General features: G+C 39.2%; 1 protein-coding gene across 6 annotated transcripts in view; it reads left to right on the top strand.

The window, feature by feature from the left end:
* Window positions 1–23,740, top strand: part of MACROD2 (mono-ADP ribosylhydrolase 2) — a 2,106,139-nt gene that overhangs the window by 1,467,507 nt on the left and 614,892 nt on the right. For all 6 annotated transcript variants that reach the window (XM_023217826.3, XM_023217825.3, XM_023217824.3 and 3 more), the window contains one exon: window positions 13,140–13,170. In XM_023217826.3, the coding sequence (XP_023073594.1) occupies window positions 13,140–13,170 (31 nt within the window). The remainder of the gene's footprint in view (window positions 1–13,139; window positions 13,171–23,740) is intronic.

The following is a 23,740-nucleotide window of genomic DNA, read 5'->3' as shown; positions in this document are numbered from 1 at the left end:
TCACCACCCGAGCCTGTTAAGGGTTGGGAACTAGCAACATCAATATCACATGGGAGGTTGTCTCTGAGACCATCTGTGTTTGTTGCTTTGTGATTGGTTGGTTGTTGTGAATGCATTTTCTTAAATGCTTCTCCTGGAAGTCAGACCTTCAACTTTCTAATTAAGAGATATTGGAAGGTACAACTTACTAAGAAAACCAGGGATTGACTCAAAACCAAGAATCCATAATAACCTCCACTTGGATTTGTTTAAAAACCCTTCAGAGGCACTGGACACATGAGAGACAGAGTCCCAAGGAACGCTGCCTTCTTAAGGGGCCGCTCGCTGAATCTTTTCCCAGGTGTTTGTCCTTGGCAGCCCCTCCTGGGTTTTAAGCCAGGTGTCAGGGGAGCCTTTCTTCCTGCTTGTGGCTTTATAAGATTTACCTGCTTTTCCTTCTCCTTCTTACCAAAACTCTCTGGTTACGACCAAGTGCTCTGTTTCCTCTGAGGTTCTGCCAAAATAACCCTGTAGGTTTATTTCACTTTAAAAGCTCTACTGCCAGCCACACCGAGGGAAATGACAGTATCAAATGTCTTCGGTTGGTTTCCTCAGAAGCAGACTCTGAAATAAGGATTTGGGGCAAAGAGATTTATGATGAAGTGGTCCCAGGAAACAACAGGTGAGATGTGAAGAAGCAAGAGTGAAACGAAGAGTGAGTATTGGGGCAAATCCCAGGTGATTGCCCAAGGCCATGGGGTTGCTCTCCAGACGGTGAAGGTCACCCTTCAACATTGTCCCCACCAGGGCAAGGGCAAGGAATTTGCACCCTCCCATTCCTCACCCATCAGTCATTGGTAAAGGGCTGCCCCTGGGGAGCATTTGATTCCCAAGCTCTGTGTGCACTATAAAAGTCAGCTCCAGTTTCCAGGGGGGCAGTCCTCTGGCAGTCACTGTGAGGGGGACAGATCATGGACAGGGGTGCATGGGCTTGGAGAAGGATGAGGCACCAACTGTGTCCCTTAGAGCTATGCTGAGGAATGCTCCCGGGTGCATCTGTCCTCCAGAGCTCCTGCAATCAGCCCTGTGCTCTTGTCCCCAATTCCTGTGTGCAAGAGGCTTCTCCTTGTCATTTAAACCCCTTCTTCAGCCCAAGAGGCCCCCATATCAGGGTCAGTTAGGCCTGGCAGTAGCCATGATGTGTGGGCTTTTCAGTCTTGAGTGGGTAATTTACTTCTCAGGGGATTTGAAAAGATTGCCTCTTATGTCAATTTTCCTCGGGCTCTGCACCAGCAAAGTCACCTAAGGGCATCCCGCTGCACTTCCCGCCTCTTAGTGCCAGGTATGCAGAATGTGCCTGATACGTGTTCCTTAATTACAAGGAAGATGGAGAGGGGATACTTACAAAATTAGAGGTGATTAAGGTCATTGAAGGGTCACCATTTGGGGAACATTTTGTTCCGGTAGAAGCTTTCATATTGCACAACTGATTTGCTGTTAATATGAGCAGGGATTTTGTCTAATTTTGTTTTTAATCTTTGTTTCTTCCCCTTGCTTCTATATAAAGGGAGTTTATAGATGTAAACATTTTAGAACAGAATGCACATTCTCTTGGGTTCAGCTGGTTTATGGAGACCTGTTCTCCTTTTCACATATGTATAATTTACAGTAAAACATTCCTACAAGTCACCCAAGCAAGCTCAGGCAAAAGTCAAGTTCTTACATTTGCTAGTTCCAACACTTTGCATCCTAATAAATTCGTGGTGAAACTAATCCAGCTGTCTTCTCGGAAAATAAAAAGTTTGAAAGAGGACTGCTACTATTCATGGCCATGTAATAGTTTGTTTTATACTGCATGGAGTCGAGTGGTTATAAACATGAAAGCAGCTGGCAATAAATGACTTTACGACAGCGCTTTCAAAGGTATAATGAAGAAAACAAAAAGAAACCAAGTTATTACTTATAATTATAGTGCCTCGGTGAGCTTGCACACTGCACTCCAAACACTTCACTGGCCGTTTCTATGTGATCTCATTCACAGTCTCCTACAAATAACCTTGGCCGTTGGGTCAGTTAGCCTTGTGGGTGAGATGGGCACTGTAATAGTGTTTGCACTTTTGAATGCAGTTTTTGAAGGAGATAGCATCCTTTTACCACGTTGAATTATTGACTATTCTCCACTTTTAAAAAGATTTTATACTGAAAGAAAACTTTAAGGGGAGCAATTTGGTAGTATTTTTAAAATTTTGAATGTGCTTTTTCTTTAACCTAATGGTTAAGTGGGTTAATTTTATTTCTGGGAATATATCCTACCAGAATACATTAGGTAGAAACATCTAGAATGTTGGTTATAAGGCTAGATATGGTGGTTCATGCCTGGAATCCCAGCACTTTGACAGGCCAAGGCAGGAGGATTACTTGAGGCTAGGAGTTGGAAGCTAGCCTAGATAGCATAGTGAGACCCTCATCTCTGCAAAAACTTTAAAAAATTAACCAGGCTTAATGGTGCATCCCTATAGTCCCAGCTACTTGAAAGGCTGAAGTGGGAAAAGTTTAATAGTTTCAGTTTGAGGCTGAAGTGAGCTGTGATAGTGCCACTGCATTTCAGCCTGGGCAATAGAGTGCCATTCCGTCTCTTCAAAAACCACAAGGGTACGGTGCCTCATGCCTGTAATCCCAGCACTTTGGGAGGCTGAGGCAGGTGGATTGCTTTAACCCAGAAGTTAGAGAACAGCCTGGCCAGCATAGTGAGACCTTGTTTCTACAAAACATACACAAATTAACCAGGTGTGTTGGCATGCATCTGTAGTCCCAGCTATTCCAGAGACTGAGGTGAGAGGATCACCTGAGCCCAGGGAGATTGAGGCTGCAGTGAGCCATAATCCTGCCACTGCATTCCAACGTGGGTGACAGAGTGAGACCCTGTCTCAAAACCAAAACAAAACAAACAGAATGTGGGTTGCCAGGTTGCATGTTACAGCAAAATTTACACACAGCCTACATATTCATCAATGTGGCAGGAGTTAAATAAACGTAGTATAATCATGCCATAGACTAGAATGTGCTATTAGAAACATATGAGATAGATCGATATACACTGACTTTGAATGATCTCCTAAAACCTACTACATGAAAAAAGGCGAGTTCCAGAACATAAAAACCAATGTAAGCTCCAATTTGTGTAGAAGAAAAATATGGCTCTGCTTGTATAGATCTTATAGCTTAATTAATCATTTACTCATTTATCCACTCAACAGATATTTATTGAGTTCCAGACACCATTCTAGGTGCTGGTGATACAGCAACAAAGCAAAGGTCTTCCTGGGAGTTTGCATCTCAGGAAGGAAGGAATTGAAGTTGGGGAGACAGTGAACAAGCAAACAACTGTGTGTCAGGTGGTGATGGCAGTTGTAAAGAGATACAAAGCAGGCTAAGCAATAGAGAGTAATTTAGCTGGAGGCTAGGAAGACCTCTTTGAGGAGGTGACATTTGATCAAAGATCTAAAAGGAACAAGGGAGAAAACCAGAGAGTATTTGGGAAATGGAGTGTGCAAGACAGAGGTGACAGTAAGGCCAGTGGCCCCAGAGCAGAATCATGCTTTGTGCATTTGAAGAAAAAAAGGAGACCAATGTGGCTGGAACTCAAGAGCAGGGGAAAAGTGGAAGGGAGGGGCTAAGGAAGCAAGGATTGGAGGTCATGGTTGTGACTTTGCATTTTATTAAAGTACGATGGGAGGTGATTACAGGGTTGAGATGAGGAAGAGGACATGACACTATTTAGTCTTTAAAAATGTAAATGAATGCAGAAGGAGGATTCTCACTCTACTTTTGGCAGTGAAGGCCTGAAGGAGGGTGTTCTCAGTGCATTAGAGGAGAGGAAGCATGTGGCTGTAAGAGAATGTCTTGTTTTGAGCCTTGTATTCATGTATTATTTGTATAATTAAAAAATAGAATCAATTACTCTTTCTACGAGATAAAGAAATCCTGTAGTATTCCTTTCTGTGACCTTGGACGAGTTTTCTTTCTTAGCTTCTCTCCTCTCCATGTTTATAGAAAGCGGGCAATCTGGTTTTGATCACAGGCTTGTTCATGGGAATGAATCAGATAATGCACATAGAGCTCTGAGCCCAGTGCTCAGCACATTCAGTAATTCAAGAAATGACTATTATTGCTGCAATGCTGCTGCCTCACATGTCCAAACACTGTGAGGCATTCAGGATACTATAAAATGGCCTGTCTCTCTATCACCTTTATCTTGAACTATAGAGAAGGATAAGAGGCTGTTTCATAGCATCACAGAATTTAATAGCCAAATAAGCCATGTAGCCAGCTCTGCTCCTTTTACAGATGGGGATACAGAGGTGCTGAGGGGATATAACATTGGCTCCCAGAGGGGATAAAACACAGCTCCCAGCTGTGAGTGCTTTCCATGTCATGCTTGGCCCCACTTTTCCCATACTTTTCCATGCTGTAACATGCAACCTGGCCACCCATATTCTTTTTGTTTTGTTTTGGTTTTGAGACAGGGTCTGACTCTGTCACCCACGTTGGAGTGCAGTGGCAGGTTTATGGCTCACTGCAGCCTTAACTTCCCTGGGCTGAGGTAATCCTGTCACCTCAGCCTCCTGAATAGCTGGGACTACAGGTGCATGCCAACACACCTGGTTAATTTGTGTATGTTTTGTAGAAACAAGGTCTCACTATGCTGGCCAGGCTGTTCTCTAACTTCTGGGTTAAAGCAATCCACCTGCCTCAGCCTCCCAAAGTGCTGGGATTACAGGCATGAGGCACCGTACCCTTGTGTTTTTTGAAGAGACGGAATGGCACTCTATTGCCCAGGCTGAAATGCAGTGGCACTATCGCAGCTCACTTCAGCCTCAAACTGAAACTATTAAACTTTTCCCACTTCAGCCTTTCAAGTAGCTGGGACTATAGGGATGCACCACTAAGCCTGGTTAATTTTTTAAAGTTTTTGCAGAGATGAGGGTCTTACTATGCTATCTAGGCTAGCCTCCAACTCCATGTACTCGTGCTTTCCATGTCAAGTCTTTAATTCCTGCATCAGTATTTTCCAAACTTTGGTCATTTACATTCCATCTTCTGGTTTACCTAATATTCTAACTGACTCTTTAAGCAATTTTATTTTCAAAGGAAACTTTGTATCATTATCATAGGTGGAAAACAAGTATCACTTATTATGATTATAATAACTTATCGTTTTAGCATATTTATATCGTTGTCATTGCTACAGTAATGCTATATAACCAGCCACTCAAAAACTCAGTAATGTGCAATAGTAAGCATTTCTTGCTTACATGGCTATGGGTTGGCTGGCGCACAGCTGATCAAAGGCTGGGTTTACTACATCTACTCCGCTTGTCTCTCAGCCTCCCTGGACCAGTAGCTACATGAGGCATGTTCTCATGGTATAGTCTTCTCATTGTTCTCCTCCAAAGACAGGAATGCAAAAATTTAAACCTAAATGTCATGTCCATTATTATCCCATTGGCCAAATCAAGTCACATTCTCAAGTCTATCATCACTGGGATGAAGAAAAATATATCCCCTGTCTTAGCTCAGGCTGCTATAACAAATACCATAGTCTGAGTGGCTTAAACAACTTATATTTCTCACAGTTCTAGAGGCTGGGAAGTCCAAGATCAAGGTGCTAGAAGGTTTGGTGTCTGCCAATAGCTCTTTTCTTGGTGTGTAGACTGCCTGTCCTCTTTCTGTGGCCTCAAATGGTGGAGAAAGAGATCCTCGCCCTCACGTCTCTTCTTCTAAGGGCACTGATCCCATTCACTCATCCCCTAATTACCTCCTAAAGGCTCCACCTCCTAATGCCATCATATTGTGAATTAGGTTTCAGTGTATGGATTTAGGGGATGGACACAACATTGCATTCATACAACTCCCCTCGTGGGGTGTCTTACTTGGTTCAGAATGCATAACAAATTACTATAGACTGTGATTGAACAACAAACAGTTATTTCTTACAGTTCTGGAGGCTGGGAATCTAAGATCAGGGTGCCAGCATAGTCAGGTTATGGTGAGGGCCCTCTTTCAGGGCTCAAGTTGCAGACAGCCAACTTATCCTTGTATTCTCACGTGGTGGAAAGAAGAGCTAGGTAGCTCTCTGGCCTCTAATGTCCTCTAGTGGCACTAATCCCACTCATGAGGCCTCGACCCTCATGACCTAATCACCTCCCAAAGGCCCCACTTCCAAGCACCACCACAGTGGGACCAGAGCTGCATCACATGAATCTTGTAGGGGACACAAACATTCAGCCTATTGTAGAGGAAGTGCAAAATTATATGGTAAAGGGTATGTATAGAAGGAGGGATGAAGACTTGGGAAAAATGTAAATATCACATTTAAATGGGTAATGTCTATCTGTTTACCACCTCAAAATATCTTTCATACTCCTAGAGTTAGGCATACCATGGTTTGAAAGTGCTGAAGTATACCGCATCCCAGTTAAGGGCATGATGGCACAACCCACTATGCTGATAACCAACATGTAAAGAAAAGAGTGGGGCCAAGCACAGTGGCTCATGCCTGGAATCCTGACACTTTGGGAGGCCAAGGCAGGAAGATCAGTTGAACCCAGGAGTTTGACTCTAGCCTTGGAAACATAGTGAGACCTCATCTCTACAAAAAATAAAAACAAATTAACCAGATATGGTGGCGAATGCCTCTAGTCCCAGCTACTTAGGAGGCTGAGGAGGGAGGATGGCTTGAGCACAAGACTTTGAGGCTACAGTATGCTAGGATTGCACCACTGTACTCCAGCCTGGGCAACAGCGTGAGACCCTGTCTCTGAGAAAAGAAAAAGAAGGAAAAGAATGATATTCTGAATTTCATTGTTTCTACGATGCACATGTCCTCATATTCTAATTTATTTGAAACTAGGATAACTCTTATACTTGGGGTGTTTTACAGTCGCACATAGTTGTGATGAAGTTTCTCTTCCTGTACATGTGCACATTTGGTTGTCATTTCTGGAGGATTGGCTGGACAACTGCAACCCCTTGACTTTCAGCTAACCAACCAATTAGGGGGTGCCTGAGAAGGAGGTATGTGGCCTGGCTGTTGTCTGAAACCCTTTGTTGGCAGCTCTGGCATGAAAAAATAAAGAGCTACCCACAAAACTTTCAGAGAGGGTGTTAGTGGTTTGGAAGAAAAGTGCGGAGCCAACAATGGCTCACTCATTAAGGACTGGAGCGACACCATCATTCTTGAGGCTATGAGGATAAAACTGTGGAAAACTCCTATCTATGACTCTGAGTTGAAAAGTGATTCATAAGTACTGGATCCTGAATGTGAGAAAGTTTTAGGAAACAACCAATTTATCTCCTTTTTATCCATGCTCTGGAGGAAGATGTGCTTAAAAATTATCTACATAAATCAACAATAGGAACTTCAATAAGTATGCAATGAAAATCCTAAATGGTAAGAAAGTATGTGTTATGTTTTAACTGATGGAGCTTTCTCTTCTTAGTGGTCCACAAAGTAACACAAAATAATGGTGTTTCTTACAATTGACAGCTTGCCTGAGTCAGTGAAATGTGATATATAATTAAAAACACTTAAATGGAAGGTATATCTGGTAGCATGATTTTGCTTGCAAATAATGGGAAATCTAACTAAAACTGACTAAACAGTAAGGAATGTGTTGGCTAAGCAAATGAAAAATTCTAGAGGTTAAGAGCACTTTACAGTTAATTTACACCAACAGGTCAATGGTGGTCAATCAACTCTTCATCTTTCGATTCTTGTGGCTATGGAGAGGAAGGTATGCTGCTTATTTAGGTCCGTCAGCCCCTTCCCATGGAGTTGAAGGTGATGTCCTTTCTACCCAGACTGCAAGACTGCTGTGTAAGAGTGGATGGGATGACGATGGATAAGTAAGAGAGAAAGAAATTTCCGTTTGCAGGAATGCTTAAACTGAGAATCAAGGGTCAGAGAAAAGCAACTGGTAGGGATGATGGCTTAGGGTTTATTGTGTATGTTTTGAGACACTGTTAGGGTCAAGACAGAGAAGGCTGAGGAGCGTTTCCTTCCTTACCCTTAAATTACTTAGAAAGGGAAGAAATGAAGACAGACTTTCAAGGGAATGGGACAGAATCTACAGCCTTAAGGATTTCAATGTTTTTGCAAATCTGCTTGATGCCAACATGTTGGGCTATAAAAGTATTTCCCACTTGGTGACCCAATCTATAATTTCACATGAGAAAGAATTCTCCACTCTAAGTCATTTTTTTTTTTTTTTTTTAAGACAGGGTCTCACTCCTGTGGCCCAGGCTAGAGTGTAGTGGTGCAATCATGGCTCACTGCAGCCTCAGCATCCTGGGCTCAGGTGATTCTGCCACCTCAGCCTCCTGAATAGCCTGGACTACAGGCATGTGCCACCATGCATGGCTAATTTTTTATATTTTTAGTAGAGGCAGGGTTTCACCATGTTGCCCAGGCTGGTCTCTAACTCCTGCTCTAAAGCGATTTGTCTGCCTCGGCCTCAGATGATTTTTTTTTTTTTTTTTTTTAATCTCCTTAGAATTTCTAATGGCTGGGTGCTCAGGCCTGATTAGCATGGAGACATATTGCTCCTGAAATTTGCTGGAAGGAGAATCTGGAGCCTCACAAATTGGGTTGCTAATGTCATTCTCCAAATTCTAGAGGTGATTGCTGAGTTATGTGCATACCTGGCATGGGTTTTGGTACAATTGATCATTCCTCCATGGGATAGTATTTACATGGAAGGTGGTTATATTAAATGCACCTTTGAAATAAAGAAATCTCATGCTACTCACTTCTGATGGCCCCATCAGAAGTTTACTATGGCAAAGAACACAAATTATGTGCTGCAAAAGTCATTAGTTGGCTTGTTCACTTGCTCTTACTCAATCTCTCTCTCCCTGTCTCTCTCTGTCTGTCCCTCTCTCTTGAGTAATAAAAAATGATTAATGGAGTAGGTTTAGTTTCGATGAATTCTGTGCGAAGTTATTTTACATCAAATGAGTTTTTTTCCATAATACTCTATTTCCATCTCTGCTTTACTATTGCCTTTTTGTTTGAATTAATGCAATAATATTACCAAAGTCATCCTCCATTACACTACCATTTGCTTTCACATTCAAGGCAACGATGTCATTTCCAGATGAAACTATTTGTCCTTGTTAAAACAGACAAGGCAGTTGATACATTCAGACTCAATTACTAAGTTGCATGATTGATTCCAAGATAGAACTGAGAGATAAGGCAAATGAAACTTGTCACTAACGGCGCAGTATGTTTTTCTTCTGCTAGATCTGATGGAAGAAAGATATACATAGCTGGATCTAAGAGGGAAGCGAAAGGGAGTTAGCCCAGAGCAGCTCTCAGGAAACAGACTCTAAGACAGAGTTTAAGATGCTAGATGTTTATTAAGGAGTGCCCTTAAATCAATACCTGGGAAAGAGAGAAAGGAAGCAGGAGTGGACTGAGGGAGAAGGTGAGCTGAAGATAGTCCCAGCGAAGGACCCTACTGACCCAGTAAGGAACTCTGAAGCTGGAAGGACCTTTCAGTGTTGTACTGATGAGCCAAGGTGGCCAGGTCTTGTGCCACTTCATTGATCAGTTATTGGTGTGAACTGTCCTAGGCAGGGACATGATTCTGGGTGAGGTGGCTTTTTATAGCTGAGGCAGTCCTTGAAAAGGTTGATAGTTGAAGGCTGTCTGCTGGGTTCTAGGTCCTAGATTCCAGGTCAGTGATTGTCAACGAGAGATGATTTTTTTTCCCTGGGGGCATTTGACAATGTCTAGAAATATTTCTGATGAGCACAACTAGAGAGATGCTACTGATATCTAGCTGGTAGCATCCAGGGGTGCTGCTAACCTTCCCACAATGCACATAGCCTCCAAGAACAAAGAGTTATCTGGTCCAAAATATCAATAGTGCTGAGGTTGGGAAGCCCTGCTCTGGAGCAACAGAACCTGGTGAACATCACAGCATCCATGCCAGGAGTCATCACTAATCAAGGTATTACTACTTCTCAGACACAATGCTCATGTTCTTTATTTCTCTTACTCCTCCTACAAACCCTTTGAGGCAGGCCTCAGAGTTTCCATTTACTAAAGAAAAAAACAGCATTCAGAGTAGTTCAGTAAACTGCCCCACATTATAAACTGGAAGGACACCAAGGTGTGAGTTAAAGTGGGCCATCTTGTTGAAAGCATTTTGCTATCTTCTGACTTTCCCTTTGAAAGAGTTCAGAATATACAACTCAAAATATGCCCCTCTGGCACATTGACTATTTTGAGTCAAAGGCACTTAAAAAAAGGGCAGGTGCAAAAGAACACTCCTGCAGTCCTTTTTAAAAGGAGGAGATAAAAATTTCCACGTGAAAGATATCCTTCCTGTACTACCAGAAAAGTGTCATTCTTATCATCAAGGATGGGAAGTTGAGGCCACTGGAAATCTGTCCAAACACACCTTGTTAAACTCTTGTCTTTCTTCTCACTTCACTCAATTACCTACCCTAGCCCAAGCCCTGTTTACCTTGTCACATCTTCATAATCTACTACTCTTTGCCCAATTTAGTATGTAAGTGTTTAACTGCATCTTTGAGTCATCATTTTCTTATGAAGCCTCCAATACCACATAAAACTTGAATTAAATAAATTTGTATTTTTTTTCCTGTTAATCTGTCTTGTGTCAATTTAATTATCAGCCACAACTGAAAAACTCTAAGAAGGTAGAGGTACAATCTTACCTTCCCTACACCTTGATGGCTCAATGCAGCAGTTCTCAAACATTTATTTTTCTCTCCAGACATGAGATATATGATGCTCACATGTTTAGTTTGCTCCCATGGAATTCCCGGGGCTCAAGCTGTAAACTCACTTTTATCCCACTTAAAAGGTACAATGGAACATGGCTGGCATGGCACAAATATAGGAATGACTCTTAATCCTCTCTAATTTGTATTTTTAAGTAGACTATTCCTGAACTGAGTCCTTTCTAATCATAACAAATATACCGTAAGCTTGCAGTTGATTTTCAGAGTAACGCCTATTGGTAGTCTTGGTGAATGCCTGTAAAGAGACTTTGCGTTACACTGTTGCTTCATGATCTGTATCACTGAATGATTCAATCAGTCAAGAACATTCTTCAGATGTTATTGGCACCTCAAGAACCCTCGAGATCAAAGCATTGACTCATAAATGTAATTTAAAAAGAGCAGTTGCTATGTTCCAGAAACTGTTCTACTTTCCCTTTATAAACAGTAGAATTTACTATTAATAGTAAAGGCTTCCACAGGAACAGAAAAAAGCATATATTATTTTACAGACATACAGTTGGGAATAAACACACAGGCTGTGTAATAGTGATAATAGAAATAAAAGGCAGTATACATTTAGCCAAAAGATATGAACAAAAAGGACTTAGATATTTTATTATTGTTGACCTCAGTAATGTTAGTTATTATGGTCCATAGCAGCTGCAGTTTTGAGATTCTAACATAGTGCCAGTAACTTAAAAAAAAAAATTCTGTCATTCCAACAGCACATTTCTTTTTTTCACTTTTTGTTTTATAGATTTAGGGGGTACAAGTGCACTTTTGTTACATGAATATACTGTGTAATGGTGAAAACTAGGCTTTTAGTGTACCCATCACCCTAACAGTGTACATACACTGTACCCTTCAGGTAGTTTCTCACCCCTTGCCCCCTTCCACCTTTCTGAGTCTTCAATGCATTATTCCACTCTCTATGTCCGTGTGTATTCATTTCTTAGCTCCCACTAAAAATGAGAACATGCGGTATTTGTCTTTCTGTGACTGAGTTGTTTCACTTAAAGTAATGGTCTCTAGTTCCATTTATATTGCTAGAAAACACATGATTTCATTCTTTTTTGTGGCTGAATAGTAGTCCATCTACCATCTTTTTCTTTATCCAGTTCTCCACTGATGGACACTTAGGTTGACTCCATATTGTTACTATTGTGAATAGCACCGTGATAAATGTAGGAATAGAAGTTTTTTAAAAAATAATAATTTCTTTTCCTTTGAGTAGATACTGAGCAGTGAGATTGTTGGATGGAATGGTAGTTCTATCTTTAGTTCTTTGAGAAATCTCCATACTGTTTTCTGTAGAGGTTGTACTAGTTTACGTTCCCACCAACAGTCCAGAAGACATTTCTGTATGGTAGGCATTATCTCCATTTTGCAATTGAAAAATACAGACCAGAAAGAGTAAAACAATTTGGTTGAATTTACACAGAAATCCATTGGCAGAGAAAGTTGCCACACCCAGACCACTTTCTATAGCTAGAAAACGTAATTTAGAGTGAAATGTACATTTACATTTGTCAATTCATTTTTTTCAATCAAATTCTTTAAACACGGCAAAGCAAAATACAGCATAAGCAGTAGTGTGCTGGTAAATGTTTAAAGACTGGCTGTCAAAAAAGGGGTATGTTTTATATAAGCTTCTTTTAAATTTTACTGACATAAAGAACACGTAGCACACAATTTAGGTATCATAATAATAATGTATGTAATACTCTTTATTATACATTCTAAATAGTTGATTGATTTTCACAGAATGCTTTTGTTGAATTTTACCTAAAATGTTTATCCATAGCCAGTCTGTGATTTTCACTGTCTCACAATATGGGTCATGAATGTTAATTGATGTTTTCAGATTTTAAGCAACTAATGTGACATCATGTACCATGGAGCTGGGAAGAGAGACTTGTGTAGTATTTCACTGTACACATATGACAGACATACGTAATCTCAAGAGCATAAGTAATAGTCAGATGTGCAAAGTAATTAGAAAGGGATGAGTTCTGACTATTGGTTATCTGTGTTTTGATATCATTTATTTCATTGTAGGTTTATATAATTTAATTTCTTAATAATAGCTGTTTAACAATTGCTTCACAAGATTCCTGAAAACTTAGCAGTTGGTTCTTGTGAGCTGATGTAACTGCTGATAGGGAACAGTTACCAGCTAATCAAATATCCCCATTTCCAGTGTCCCCTACTCCAACTCATAGCTCTGAATGTGTAAGTAGAGGGCATCCCATTATCAAGCAAAATAGATGTTGAGATAGATGATGTTGAGTAGATTTGTTTCTTTAATATTTATTGTTATTTTTGTGGTTTATTTACAGGCATTTCCCTGCATCTCAACAGGCATTTATGGTAAGTGATACAGCTTTTGATGATGTTTGTATTTCTTTATTTTGCTGCTAAATGCAGAGATTAAGTGAAAAAATAAGAGGGTTCTCTGATGAATGTATTTTGCTGGGATTTAAAGAGACTAAAAATGCTGGTCAAATTCCATTAAAGAATGTCATGAGGCTATTCAGATTCTTTTGTGTTCTTGAATTTTGCTGTATTGGGTATCACATGAAATTATTTGATGCATCGTGGCTTGATGTTTTTTGTTAAACAAAAGATTTGGTTCTAGTAGGATTGACCTCTACTATTTCTTTAATGAAATCAAATTTCTTCTTAGTAGAAAGCATAATGTACGTAGAGTTTAGCAGTATCATTAAATGGTTGCTATTTACAAAATAATAGAAAAATTAAAATGCATACATATGCATATATCTGTGTTTTCCAATTTTAAAAAAGCCCAAAGAGTGACTTCTACTAAATATGAAGAATTTTAATAAACTGCAGATTTTTTTTCTGCATAGTGATGGATTGGTTTAAGTAGTGAATGCTTCACTTACAGATGGAAGCCAAATGTTTTTTAATCACTTGTTTTCACTAGCCTAAAGCTCTCCAAATATTCTTCCACCTACCTGCAAGAACTTTTTTTATAGTTTTTTTCAGACCATTAATAAGTCTGTTTTATAATGTTAAGGATTTTCTGATCCAAGTAAAATAGATTACATTCTTTCTGAACTCAGACTTCTCACATGGAAGCTGTCAGCTGAAGCATAAAATATGAAAAATCTAATTTATATGTATATATTTTAAATTAATTATAACAGTGAAGGACTACCTAGATTGATGTCAAATGTAGGAGATTTATTTTTTTTCTGAATCTGGTATTTCTTTTGAAGATCTTGAGCAAAATAAAATGGGAAATGTAGGCCTGAACCAAATTAAGTGAGAAAGAATTTTGTCACACTATTTAAAAATTTAAGGTGTGCCTTCTTCCTCTCCAGATTCCCCTACAGCCTGTCTTTGTGGGAACAGGATGAGCACAGGGCTGGAGGGGGCTAAACTAGACCATCTGCACAATTATGCCCATCACGGCCATTCTTTCTGCCTTACAAATGCCCAATAACAAACCTTAAATATTTGCTTAAAGGAAGTATTATGTACAAAGTTATGCCTGGCAAATACCCTAACTCTTTATTTCACCTTAGTCAAACCAAACTTCATTGCAGAAATGGTTTTTATTATAAGAATGTTCTTTCATTGCAGTCTTGATTTTCCTTGCCAAAAAAAAATAAATAAATAAACAAAAACCCAAAGGCCTACACCAATACTATGTACATCATTTTCTATGTTTATTACGTTGTCAGAGAGTTGAAGTATGTTTTGCTTCTGAGAATCTTATGGTAATGTGTAAAGAGCCTCAAAAAGGGAATCGATGTAATATATATGGTATACTATAAATAGGGGAGTGGTGGGAAAGGAAAACAGCAAAGTAAAGGAAGATAGGAAAGGAACATAAAATTAGAGGCTCCAGTATGATCATGTCAATAGATGCAGAAAAAGCAGTGATAAAATCCAGCATCCTTTATGATAAAAACCCTCAATAAAATAGGCATACAAGGGACTTACATTAAAGTAATAAAAGCCATATATGACAAACCAACAACCAACATCATCCTGAATGGGGAAAAGTTAAAAGCATTCCTCTTGAGAACTGGAACAAGACAAGGATGCCCATTTTCACCACTTATATTCAACATAGCACTGGAAATTTTAGCCAGAGCAATCAGACGAGAGAAAGAAATAAAAGGCATCCAAGTGAGAAAAGCAGGAAGTTAGACTGTTCCTGTTCTCTATAATGTGATCATTTACTTAGAAAACCTAAAACTCACACAAAAAGTTCCTCAAACCGATAAACTAATTCAGTAAAGTCTCAGGATACCAAATCAATGTACAGAAATCAGTAGCACTGGTATAAACCAACAACAACCAAGTTGAGAATCAAATCAAGAACTCAATCCCTTTCACAAGAGCTACCAAAAAGAAAAAAAAGATAAAATATTTAGAATTATACTTAACCAAGGAGGTGAAAGATCTCTACAAAGAAAACTGTGAAACACTGCTGAAAGAACTCACAGATGACACAAACAAATGGAAATATATCCCATGCTCATGGATGGGTAGAATCCGTATTGTGAAAATGACCATACTGCCTACAGATTCCCACCAAAATACCATCATCTTTCATCACAGAACTAGGAAAAAAAGCCTAAAATTCATATGGAACCAAAAAAAGAGCCTGCATAGCCAAAGTAAAAATAAGCAAAAAAAAAAAAACTTGAGGCATGATATTACTCAACTTCAAATTATACTACAGGTCTATAATTAACAAAACAGCATGGTACTCCTATAAAGTAGGCACATAGACCAATGGAACAGAATAAAGAACCCAGATATAAAGCCAAATATTTACAGCAAACTGATCTTCAACAAAGCATACAAAAACATAAATTGGGGAAAGGATATCCTATTCAATGAGTGGTGCTGGGAAACCCAGCAAGCCACAAGTAGAATGAAACTGGACCCTCATTTCTCACTTCACACAAAAATCAACGCAAGATGGATCAAACATTTAAATGTAAGACCTGAAACCATAAAAATTCTGGAAGATAACATCAAAAAAACTCTTTTAGACATTGGCTTAGGCAAAGAATTAATGACTAAGACCTCAAAAGCAGATGCAACAAAAACAGAAATAAATAATTGGGACCTAAATTAACTAAAAAGCTTCTGAACAACAAAAGAAATAATCAGCAAGCAGACAATCCCCAGAGTGAGAGAAAATATTTGCAAACTATGCTCTGACCAAGGACTAATACCCAGAATCTCTGCAGAACTCAAACATATCAGCAAGAAAAAAAAAAATCCCATCAGAAAGTGGGCAAAGGACATAAATAGACAATTCTCAAAAGAAGATATACAAATAGCCAACAAACATATGAAAAAATGCTCAGCATCACTAATTATCAGGGAAATGCAAGTTAAAACCACAATGAGATACCACCTTACTCCTGCAAGAATGGCGATAATTAAAACGTCAAAAAACAATAGATGTTGGGGTGGATGTGGTTAAAAGGGAACACATTTACACTGCTGATGGGAATGTAAATTAGTACAACCATTTTGGAAAACAGTATGGAGATTTCTTAAAGAGCTCAAAATAGAACTACCATTCAATCCAACAATCCCACTACTGGGTATTTACCCAGAGGGACAAAAGTCATTATATGAAAAAGACACTTTCACATGCATGTTTATAGCAGCACAATTCACAATTGCAAAGATGTGGAACCAACCTAAATACCCATCAACTAATGAGTAGATGAAGAAAATGTGGTATGGATATACCCCATGGAATACTACTCAGCCATGAAAAGGAATGAAATAATGTCCTTTGCAGCAATTTGGATGGAGCTGGAGGCCATTATTCTAAGTGAAGTAACTTAGGAATGGGAAGCCAAGTACTGCATGTTCTCACTTATATGTTAGAACTAAGCTATGAGGATGCAAAGGCATAAGAATGATATCATGGACTTTGGGGACTTGAGGGTGAAGGATTGGAGGGGTGTGAGGGATGTAAAGCTGTCTATTGGGTGCAGTGTACACTGCTTAGGTGACGGGTATACCAATATCTCAGACATTACCACTAAAGAATTTATGCATGTAACCAAAAACCACATGTACCCCCAAAAAATATTGAAATAAAAATAAAATTTTAAAAAAGTTTAAAGAAGCATTTTATTTAATCACTAGAATACAAAAAAAAAGCAGAAGAAAACACATTTTCCAATACAGTAGCCATAACTAAAAACAGTCAAGTGTCTCATGAGATCTATGTTATGATATTTATCTACCTATACTTCATTAACAATTCATCATTCACTTAAAATTTGTTCAACACACAATGTAATAATTTAAACACATACACAAAAGAATTGCTAGGTCATATTATATGGATATGGTTAACTGTATTGTGAAACACCAAACTGTTTTCTAAAGTGATTGAATCAATGTATACTCCTACCCACTCTACCCACTCCGTTTGAAGATCACCATGTTCCCTGTCCTCCCCAGTGTCTGATACTGCCAGTCTCTAAAATTGTTGCCAATTTATTGAGTGTGAAATTGTATCCCATTGTGGTTTAAATTTGTGTTTTCTTCATTATTAATAAAATGAGCTTTTTAAATATCAAAAAAAAAAAATAGTCTCCAGAGTGAACAGTAAGAACTAACTAAAATCTAGAGTGGATCATGTTCCATTTTAATCTGTGAAGAATAGGGATTTCACTCTAGAGAGAGTAATGTGGTTCAAAATATAATAACTGGTTCAGTACACCATTGTGGCAAATGGAAGGGAAATAGCAAAGATTGCTGGGCATGGCATTCATAGAGTGAGTCACATTAGCTGGCTTGGAGGGCTGTCACCAGGCAAGTTTAGCCATTTTCACAATGCTAGGTCAAAGAAAACGCTTCTTAAGTCCTGGCTACTTGACTCTTTCCCCTCTGTTTTTTGGTAAATTTAAAAGTGAGACTGATAATACATAAAGGTCACGTACCATATTGGTTTTGGTTAGTCCCACTGGGGTTGAAACCTAGCTTTCCTTTTAGCTTCATAACATCCTGTTTCAGTAACTTTAGATGGCTACATCTCTGTGGTTTATAGACCATTCAGCATTACGCAACTTGAAAATTACTTCGTATGTCCTGCATTAGTCCACTGTCGTGCTGCTGATAAAGAAATACCTGAGACTGGGCAATTCACAAAAGAAAGAGTTTAATTGGACTCACAGTTCCACAACCCTGGGGAGACCTCACAATCATGGCAGAAGGCAAGGAAGAGCAAGTCATGTCTTACATGGATGGCAACAAGCAAAAAGAGAGCTTGTGCAGAGAAACTCCCGTTTTCAAAACCATCAGATCTCATGAAACACATTCACTATCACCACAGTAGCATGGGAAAGACCCACCCACATGATTCGATCATCTCCCACTTAGTCCCTCCCACAATATGCGGGAATTATGGGAGCTGCAAGAGGAGATTTGGGTGGGGACACAGAGCCAAATCGTATCATTTATGGTTTATAGACCATTCAGCACTATGCAACTTGAAAATTATTTCATATGTCCCTGGTGAAGTTAAAGCTTTCTTAGTCCTTGCTTCTTTCCCAGGATCTGTATATTACAGACTAGTTTTCTTTATCTTATTTGGAGCCCTCCTCCTCCTTCTCCATTAACCAGGTAAGTTTTATTTCATCTCTTTTTTTAGGGTTTGAGATAATATTTTATTTAAAGAAAGTGGTCTGTAGCTGAAAAGAAAAATTTTACAAAGCAAACACAACTCCCAACATTTTTGTAAGTCACACTAGAATGGAGATAGATAAGGTTTTTAGAATCATTTCCTGGTTACACTCTTTTTCTTTCTTGTCCTGTATTCCAAATCTCACTAGATTATTTTTTCTAAAATATCACTTGGTGAATGTTTCCCATATTCCCAGGAGCCTTTGATCATATTCTATGGCTTGCAGATTGATACTCACTCTTCCTAGCCTGAACAATGGACACTTTCTATATCTCCATAAACTAGTGCTTTCAAAATGTGTGAGAGGGAGGGAAATTGGTGTGCTAAGGATGTAAATTGATGTGCTAAGAAATTTATATATACCTTTGCCTTTGCATCTTTAAAAGGAGGATTTAATTTGCAGCAGTTCTTAAAGTTACTTGATGATAGAAACTATTATATCCTCAACCTTTCTCTGGACTAGTGTTTTCTTCAGAATATAGTTTGAAAAATTTCTTGGTGCCCATCCATCATGGTTATATCTTCTGTGACCCACATGTACATGATGTGATAAATATAAGAACTTGCCATTGCACAATGAGGTCCAATCTTGGGTCCCTTCCTGAAACTTACTCCTTAACACCTCTTCCCCAATGCACACACACCAAATTCACACATACCGTCACCACCAGTGTTGTTTATCTCACGCCCCAAACAGAAACATACCAAGCACATTTAAGCAGACTGAAACATTTTTTTTAAAGTTTTATTTTAGGTTCAGGGGTACATGTGAAGGTTTGTTACATAGGTAAACCTATGACACAAGGGTTTGTTGTAGAGATTATTTAATCACCCAGGTATTAAGCCCCGTGCCCATTACCTTTTTCTGCTCCCCTCCTTCCTCTCACCCTCCACCCTCAAGTACATCCCAGAATCTGTTGTTCCCTTCTTTGTCTTCATGACTTCTCATTATGTAGCTTCCACTTATAGGTGAGAACATACAGTATTTGGTTTTCTATTCCTATGTTAGTTTGCTAAGGATAATGGCTTTCAGCTCCATCCATATTCCTGCAAAAGACATGATCTCATTCTTTTTTTATGGCATTTTTTATGGTATTCCATGGTGTATATGTACCATATTTCCTTTATCCACTCTGTCACTGATGGGCATTTACGTTGATTCCATGTCTTTGCTTTTGTGAATAGTACTGCAATGAATAGTCACATGCATGTGTCTGTGTAGTAGAACGTTTTATATTCTGACAAAAATTAGCCACAGTAGTGGGTGCCTATAATCCCAGCTACTCAGGAGGCCAAGGCAGGAGGATTGCTTGAACCTGGGGGGCAGAGGTTGCAGTGAGCCAAGATCATACCATTGCACTCCAGCTTGGGAGAGAAGAATTAAACTCCATCTTAAAAAGAATGATTTATATTCCTCTGGATATATACCCAGTAAATAGAATTGCTGGGTCAAATGATAGTTCTGCTTTCAGTTCTTTAAGGAATCGCCATACTGCTTTCCATAGTATTGAACTAATAATTCACACTCCCACCAATGGTGTATAAGTGTTGCCTATTCTTGGCAACCTTGCTGTTATTTTTTGACTTTTTAAGAATAGCCATTCTGACTGATATGAGATGGTGTCTCGCTGTGGTTTTGGTTTTCATTTGTCTAATGATAAACGCATTGAGCTTTTTTACATCAGCTTGTTGGCCACATGTATGTCTTCTTTTGAGAAGGGTCTGTTCATGTCCTTTGCCCGCGTTTTAATGGGGTTGTTTTTCTCATGTAAATTTGTTTAACAGGCTGAAACTTGATCTGCAGGAAGTCTTCCTTGAGTATGCCAATGCTTGGTGGTCTTTATACTTTCTGAATTTTTTTAGCATTTGTGTCAGGATGATTATCAATTGCTTCCTCATATTGCTCCGTAGACTTCTGTTTATATATTCTGGGCTTACAGCCGGTTTGGAACTTAAAGAGCAGGAATTCACTTCTGCGTATTCTTTGCACACCCATTGCCTAGCAAAGCACTGTGTCTATAGGAGAAGCTCAGCAAATCTTTGGTTTATGGCAGCAGTAATGATTGTAACCCAAAGTGTTGCCTAACTGAAGATGTGGAAAACAGAATTCTTGATTGGCAAAATAATAGGTAAAGAAAGCTACCCGGTTGGTATTTTCTTAATGGACAAACATCTCTATTCTAGGAAAAACCAATACGTTTTTAAAAGGCATTCTCAAACTGGAAATGCTATTTGTAGGTATGGCAGTGTCTACCCTGTCAAGATAAAATGGAAACTCAAGAACTTATTCAGTTAGAGAGCCAAACTAAATACAGCATTTTACTTCAGTTAAAATAGAATCCCTTTGTGGTTTATTACAGCTGAACCCCTTTGTGGTTTATTACAGCCCATGGAACAATGGTCACTCAGGAACATACAGGTCAGCTGACCATTCAGGAGGCCCTGTTCTGACTTCTTCCAATGTACACCAGACCGAGACCCTCTCTCCAGTAGGTGCAATTGCTCACACACGTGTTTGCTTTGGAGTTACCTTCACTTTTAAATTTATGCCCCATAAATACACTATAATCCTAGTTCTGCTATAAGAAAATTTTGAGAATGGCAGAGCTACCTTTGAAATGGATTTGGTTATTTAATCACTGAGATGATTTTATAACAGGATAATTTCAAGAGTGGGCATATCCATTTCCTGCAAACTCGGACCTCAGCATCACACTCACAGTGTGTCTGGGGGACCTGGCCAGGAGCCAGTACTTTGGGGGTGCTCAGGACCCTGGCAGAAGCTCTCCTAGCCTTCTCCCACTCTGCAGCCCTATAGCCACAAACCGCCAATTGCAGCAAAACCATCTGAGCCTTTTTGCAAGGCACAGCCTGAGGAATATCCTCAATGTGATTAACCTGATTTAAGGAGGAGCCAGGATGAGAGCAGGTGCTGCCTCCTTTGAAGTTCCCCTGGAAGAGGAACCAGACTTTTCCACTCTGACATTCAGGGAGCACTGTTGCTGCTCCAACATGATGTTTCCAGGATGGTTCCACAGGGCACCAGACCACCTGCTTATACTCAGGATGAAAAGCCTCGTTTGGTCAAATACCCAAGAAAGCCCTGTGCTACTTTTGGAAAAATAGATCCAGATGAGGCTTTCAGGGCTTGAAATCCCTAGATTCCTGTTAAAATTTTGAATTGGCCTCTAAAGCAGTCTCTGAACAGATCTGAACCTCCCTGATGGACATTTCAGATCTCATGAGTGCTTTCTGCCCTTTGAGCCCGATTTGGACACTCCAATGCTAATAAGTTTAACAAAAGAGGCTAGACATGAGACATAGCAATGGAATTTTTACTGAGAAGTGAATGGCAAAAATGATTTTAGTCAATTTTATGAGAGTCAATATAGTTAACAGAAATCAAGTCCTGGCTGAGAAGTATTCTGTGAGTACTTAAAAATTTGGAAAATACTTTCCCTGGAGAACAAGAAAAACTTTGAAGTTTGCTTTCCAGGTACGACGTGGCATGTGTAGAGAGGAAGGAATTTCAGACATTGAGTTACTGGCTGTAAATCTGAGGAAAAATTGAAGTGCAGCATAGCTTAGCTGAAGCAGCTCTCGTGTTTATCCAAAATAGTTTTGTTATCAACGTGGAGTGTCTGTTTCTATCAGATCACCTGATCTCTCTCTGCTATCCTCCAAATGCTGGCAGGCTGCAACTTTCTAATTGAATCTCTCATTTGCATTCAAGTTTGCTCTGCTTCTAACTGGTAAAAAGGAGCCCAGCGCAATATTTTGTTAACCTTATATCTACTTGGCAAATATTTTTATCAGTACATCTGTCTATATTCACAGACATGACTTGCAAAAAAATTAGGACATTCTCCAATGGCAATGCCAAGGGCATGCTCTTCATCAGCTTTAAATGCTGACAGATTTGAGAAGGTGTGATAATCATTGCTGTGCATATTTACAGAGGAAGGAAGAGTTCTCTTATGTAATGCATTGGGAACCAAAGCAAAACTGACAAAAATATGCACCCCTTCCTATTATCCCCCAAAGGGTTCTCCTCCTTCCTTTGGCTTTTTTTTCTTCCCTTTGATATTTCCATTTGCTTTAAAAACTTCCTCTCAGATGGTCTAATGATGACTCTTTTCACTGTCATAAAATCTCTGCTCTGGCAGCCTAAGTTTTTTGTCTTGTCAAAGTACTCCCACTGTAAGAAATGTTATCATTCTTGGCAAAGCAAAGTGACATTAGAATCAGTGTAACTTACTTCCCTTGGGAAAATGCAATGCTGGGGCCAAGCCCTTCTCCATCATAGCCCATTTGAATATCACTTTATGAGCTAACACTTATGAGACAGTGGAGAGACAACTTGACAGCAAAATTCTGGCTATTCAGTGGTTTCTAACCCTGAGTGCTTATCATTTGGATAGGCAAGGTTAGCTAACATTCTCATGCACATTAATACTGATACATACATCCTAGAAAATATGGTACAGACTCCTCTCATGCTTTCCATACCCTACCCAGGTCTTTAATATTAAAATGACATCAAACTAAGAACCCAAAGGACTAACTTCACTCTGGAAAATAATCTCAAGTGACCAACTACAAAATATGCTAGGTCAGTGTACATAAAAATGGCAGTGAAACCCATGGTCAGGATTCCCCTAGGGGACCTGACAAAAGAGATGAAAATCCTGGAAACTTAGTTTTTCTGGAATGCAGCTGCAGTGAGAAACCAGTGTCAGTCTTCCTGATGTTCTGTTCCAGATGAACAATTTGGGAACTTAATGAAAAGATTAAGTGTTTCACTGTGCAATATGTGCATGGAAGAAACTTGTATGTGGTCCCTCTAATTACATAAAAATAAATAATTACAAAAGAAAGCAAAAATTAAGAAGAATTAAGCGATTCAAAAAGTAATAAAGATCACAACGGTCTGACTGTTTCTGGGGTTTGGATGTGCACTCCCTTGTAGTTGTTTCAAGGTAAAAATGTGATTGAAGCCTGGAAGACATCAGTGAATTCCCACCCACCCTTTCCTCAGATGTATCACTTATTGTTATGCTACAATTTTTTAAAAATGATTTTCTGAATAGACAAAACATTAAAACATTAAGCCTTTTAAGGAAATAGAAAAACCGTGCTACGAAATTGCAGAGCCAATCCATTGAGTGGTAACTCTGGGAATATCTGTCAGGTACCTTGAACAATAGGAGCACTGTTAAGAAGCTCTTTCTAAAGAAG

The sequence above is a fragment of the Piliocolobus tephrosceles genome, chromosome 20, assembly GCF_002776525.5.
Source record: "Piliocolobus tephrosceles isolate RC106 chromosome 20, ASM277652v3, whole genome shotgun sequence".
In the NCBI taxonomy this organism is placed as follows: domain Eukaryota; kingdom Metazoa; phylum Chordata; class Mammalia; order Primates; family Cercopithecidae; genus Piliocolobus; species Piliocolobus tephrosceles.
The sequence above is the reverse complement of the archived record's forward strand: the minus strand, read 5'-3'. Positions and strand labels throughout refer to the sequence as shown.